The 5,091-nt window shown below is 48.4% G+C and overlaps 1 protein-coding gene across 1 annotated transcript in view; it reads right to left on the reverse strand.

Moving 5' to 3' along the window:
- Window positions 1-2,673, reverse strand: part of Gpr88 (G protein-coupled receptor 88) — a 3,137-nt gene extending 464 nt beyond the window's left edge. Inside the window, exons 1-2 of the mRNA XM_013031395.1 lie at window positions 1,227-2,673; window positions 1-754 (exon numbers count right to left, since the gene is read on the reverse strand). Of these exons, the coding sequence (XP_012886849.1) occupies window positions 1-696 (696 nt within the window). The 5' untranslated portion in view covers window positions 697-754; window positions 1,227-2,673. The remainder of the gene's footprint in view (window positions 755-1,226) is intronic.
- Window positions 2,674-5,091: the final 2,418 nt, after the last annotated feature.

Raw genomic sequence — 5,091 nt, forward strand, 5'->3', positions numbered from 1 at the left:
CAGGTGGAAGTTGAGCACGCTGACCCGCTTGACGCTGACACGCACGCGGCGCACGATGCCCAGGTAGCAGTGGAGCAGCAGCGCCGTCTGCGCCAGCAGCGCGCCCGCCGCCAGCAGCGCCGGGTAGTGGATCTGCGGCGGCGAGGCCCCCGGCCGCGGGGCCCAAGGCGGCAGCAACAGCACCAGACCCAGGGCGAGCGCCCAGGACATCGCCAGCATGCCCGCCGTGTGGCGCCGCTGGTACAGCACCTGGTAGGTGGCCGGCGCCCTGGTGATGAGGAGGTAGCGGTTCAGAGCCACCAGGCAGTGGGACAGGAGGGACACCGTGAGCCCCAGGCCCAGCAACCCACCCCGGAGCAGCCGATAGCTGCCCCCGGCGCCGTCCCAGTCCGCGGGGGGCTCCACGGAGCCCGCGGGCAGGAGCCCCAGGACGGCCTCCTGGGGCATCCACAGGGCGCACACGCTGAGATCGGCCGCGCAGCCGTTCACGATGAAAGCGTTGCTGGTGGTCTGCAGCTTTCGGAAGGACGACACGAGATAGATGACCATGCCGTTGGCCAGCGTGCCCCCGATGGCCAGACCCGAGTACAGGAGCGACACCGGGATGCGCCGGCCCGCCCACGGCTCCTCTTCCTCGCACAGCAGCAGCAGCGATCCCCCGGTGGTGGAGGAGGATGGGGACGAGGAGTTGGTCATTCTGGCCAACTCTTCACCCCTCCAGCCCTAGCGTCGGCCCATCGTGACACTTGGTTGCCTGCCGAGAGAAGGGCAGAGACATCCTTGGAGGCCCTCTGCCACCCACCGGAGGCTGTGGCAGAATAATGGGCTCAGGGAGTGGAGGGGAGGGGGGAGATCGAGGAGAATGGGGGTGGCAGATGACAAGATGCCTGCCTGGGAAATGTCTCCCGTGCCAGGGTGGAGGGAGGCGGGGGGGCCGTGAAGCTGCCTTGCACACACAGCAGCTCCAGGTAAGTCCCTGGACCAAAGGCCAAATCAAGAGCAGTCCCCTCTTCCCATCCCCCATACACACACTCACACACACACACACACACACACACACACACACACAGTACAGTAGAGTATATTATCAGCTGGAGTTGTTAATTTCAAAGAGACCAGCCGGGAGAAGAAGAAAAAATAAAGAAGAATGCGAAGGGGGACAGAATGGAGGGGAGCTGGCTTTGGGGCTCGTCCCGAGCTGGTGACAGTAGCAGAGGGGGAAATACCTTCTCGGGCAGCAGTATCTGTGGTCCAGAAATCAACAGGAGAAACTCCGCGCTCAGCTTGGGATCCGTGCCAGGGGCAAAGGCCCAGCTTCTACCAAACAGCATCCAAACACCTGTCCCAGGCAGGAAGCGGCCGCTTGTGGGAAGTCTTCTCAGTTGGCAGCAGAACTGGAGAAAGTAAGGTGCCAGCAGGCTGCAAGCCCCGGGCAGGTGGGCACGCAGGCAGGCAGACAGGCAGGCAGGCAGGCAGCAAAGATGCCAGGCTGCAGAGGCTGAGCTCCAGGGGAGAGCACCAAGGGTGGTGGCTGATGTGACGAACCCACTCAGAACTCTCTCCTGCTCCGTTATACATCACGCAGGGAAGAGACAGCCTTGCCACGCTCGGCATGAATTATTCAACAGCTCCCAACTTGCAAAGGGAAGAAAAATACCTTGCTCGGAGAGTCCTGTTCTTAGCAAGTTTCTCCCTCTCTTTTCTCTCATCCTCTCAGCCAACTTATTTTCTACTCTGCCTCATTTTTCTTCCCTCCCTGTCCTTCCTTCCCTTCCACATTAGAAGGAAATCTTATTACACTTCCCCAGATTCTCTCATCTCAGTCTGATGCATGCTGGAGGCTAGACTTTTCTCAGAGATAAATACAACCCAAATACCTAGGACTAGTCTCTTCAGTCCCACATTAGAAGGACTACTTTATATTCTAATTGAAACTCACCCCCCCCTCCTTGTAAAATGAGACAAGGGTAATTATCCACAGAAAGTCTGAAAGCCTTAATTTAAATAATAATATCAGGGCTTTCTTTTTTCTTCATCACCTGACTTCTCTCTGGAATTTGTCTTTGTGTTTCAGCAGTGAAAAGAATTGAGGAGAGGTTAAAAAAAAACACGACATGGTCAGATTTAAAGTAGGTGACAGTGGTATATCAAAACAATAGGATGTTATTCAGAAATTTAAAAAATGAACTATCAAACCGTTGAAAGAGGTGGAGGAAACTTAAATGCATATTTTTATGTGAAAGAAGTCAATCTGGAAAAGGCTACGCACTGTATGATTCTACCTCTATGATCTTCTGAGAAAGGTAAAACTGGGGAGCATGGAATTGGGGTGGGGGAGAAAGGATGAAGGTTCAGAGTTCAGCTTAATTGAATTTACTCTAGACATAATCATCATTATAAATCTATCCACATCCATAGTTGGTACACCACTCAGAGTGAACCCTAACATACATTAGAAACTGAGTGAATACGTGTTTGGGTATTTTACCAGCTGAGCAAATGGACCACTCCAGTAGAATGTGTTGCCAGAAAAGCTATCAACCTGTAGGAGAAGAACAAATTTTGGTTTGGGAAATCACTGTACCCTTTGCTCCAATTTGCTAAGCAAAAACTGCTTTAAAATATAGGTTTACCAGGCGCTATTGGCTCACACCTATAATCCTAGTTACTCAAGAGGCCAAGATCAGAGGATCATGGTTTGAAGCCAGCTCAGGCAGGAAAGTCCATGAGACTCTTATCTCCAATTAATCCCAAAAGTCACAACTGGAGCTGTGGCTCAAGTGGTAGCATGCTAGCCTTGAGCTAAAAAGCTCAAGGACAGTGCCCAAGCCCCAAGTTTAAGCCCTAGGACCAGAAAGGAAAAAAAAAGTGTGCGTGTGTGTGTGTTGTTTTCTTTAAAAGTGGGTGTAAGGAATGCTTAAATAGGGATATATTGACCCGTTGTAACAATGAAATGTATAAGACATTATGTTGAAAATGAACTTTACAACTTCAGTGGGGGGGGAGGAGTTAGGAGGGAGGGAAGGGATGTAGGGGTAAAACAAAATAGGGGGTAACAAGGCTCAATAGGAAATGTACTCATTACCTTACTCATGAAACTGTAACCCCTTTGTACAGTATCTTTACAATAATATATATATTAAAAAATAAATAAATAAAGTGTGTGTAAAGGGGAAGGGAAGGCACTGAAGGAGCCAATGTGTGAAAACAAAGATGGTTTTTCATTTCAGGCCTTTTCATTGTGTGGTGTCTTTGAGATTTGCAGTCTGATATTTTAGTTTGCTTTTGCACAAATACTAATTCATTCACTCCTTTGGAAAGTTAGTTGTTCACAAGAGTATTCTCCCCAACAAACTATTTTTCCACTAGCAAAATTAGATTTCGTAAGTTTAGCTCAATAGGGAATACAGTAACAGGATGTCATAGAAGAACATGATGAGGTTAGTGGATCCCTAATTGGCCTCGTAGTGGATTCTTTGCACATCATAAGAAGTGTCCATGCAATGGCTTCAAACATGTGTGATCTAGCCATTCGCCAGCCATTCAGGAATAAAGGTTCAAAGCCTGATTGGCCAGGAAAGCTATGAAACTCTTATCTCTAACTAAGAAGAAAAAAGCTGAATTGTAGCTATGGCTCAAAGTGCTAGCATTAAGGAAAAAAGTCCAGGCCCTGAGTTCAAGCCCTAGGACCAGCACAAAACAAAGACCCCTTTCTGCTTTGAATCCCTGCTTATGAATTTAGCATTTCCCCTCCTTCATTCTGCCACTTAGGGGAGATCTGTTCTGTCTTTCAGTCTGTTCCTAAGACTAGTCTTTCAGGATGACAGAACATACCTCCCTTGCTTTTCTTTCTTCTCTTTCAAACCTTCATTTAATTAATGACTTAAGAGCGATGATGGATTGGCCCTAAGACTTAAACAGATTTAGCTGAGTTAGATTGGATCTCCGTGGAAATGATTGGTGGAGGGAGAGGAGGAGCAATGATTATTCAATGGATTGAAGGTTCAAATATCAATCTTACTGATATTCGCTTGGCTTTATTAAAGCGTTGAGTACAATAAGCACAGCAAGCCTTCAGGACATTCCTCAAATCATTTATCATGAAAACTTGTTGTTGAACATTTTAATTCTTCTCTCATGCTTCACTTAGTCATAAAAGATCATCTGCATTTGAATGCCACATCCAAGGTCTGTCCTGGCTGCTAGTTTGTGTCTTCTCTTGGGGGGGTGGGGGACAAAGTTCCATCTGAAAGACTCTGCCCCATAGGTACTTCTGTCCAAACCCTGCTTCCTCTAACCCTGGCCTATCTGGTTTTTTTATTTGGTTCCCTTTTGGTTTTACATTACAGAATTTACATCACATAAATAGAGATTTCCTTTTTTTGTGCTGGTACTGGGGCTTCAGCTTAGGGTCTGAGCACTGTCCCTAGCTTTTTGTTGTTCTTGTTGTTGTTCAAGGCTAGTACTTGAGCCACAGCTCCATTTCAAACTTTTGGTGGTTAACTGGAGAGAAACGCCTCACAGACTTTCCTGCCCAGGGTTAACCTCCAACCACAAGCCTCAAATCTCAGCCTCCTCAGTAGGTTGGAGCCACCTCAGTCTGGTAGGATTTCTTTCTCATTCTCTGTGCCAGAACAGTGGTGGGCACACAGTAAATGCTGGGCCTTGCTGAGCTCTATACGTGATTTCAGTTATTTGTCTTCCAGGTGAAACACTCAAGTGATTTCTTTGCTCCTGTCTCCGGTAGGAGCTTCCTCCACTTCTCACTCTTCCTGATGTATCTCCAGTCCCTTCTCTCCACTGCTCATTCCCTCTACCTTTCAGAGGTAGAGCCTCTGAAACCTTTTTGAGGTTGAGCCACCTCAACCTAATAAAGCTGTTCCTGAACTCCACTTCCTTCTCAAGGTGGCTACTAGACATAGCTCACTTCCTTTGTGTGCCGGAAGTGCTGTTCTCTTGTTCATCACTCATAAGCAACCCCAAGCCTTTCGTTCTCTCCATAGCTCTAGCTGAAGTCGGCAGCAACCCCTAATTGTCAACCCAGAGAGTCTTCCGTCCTCGCTTTCTCCAACTCCATTGTGGCTCACTCCT

Source organism: Dipodomys ordii, unplaced genomic scaffold (assembly GCF_000151885.1).
Source record: "Dipodomys ordii isolate 6190 unplaced genomic scaffold, Dord_2.0 Scaffold139, whole genome shotgun sequence".
Lineage (NCBI taxonomy): Eukaryota > Metazoa > Chordata > Mammalia > Rodentia > Heteromyidae > Dipodomys > Dipodomys ordii.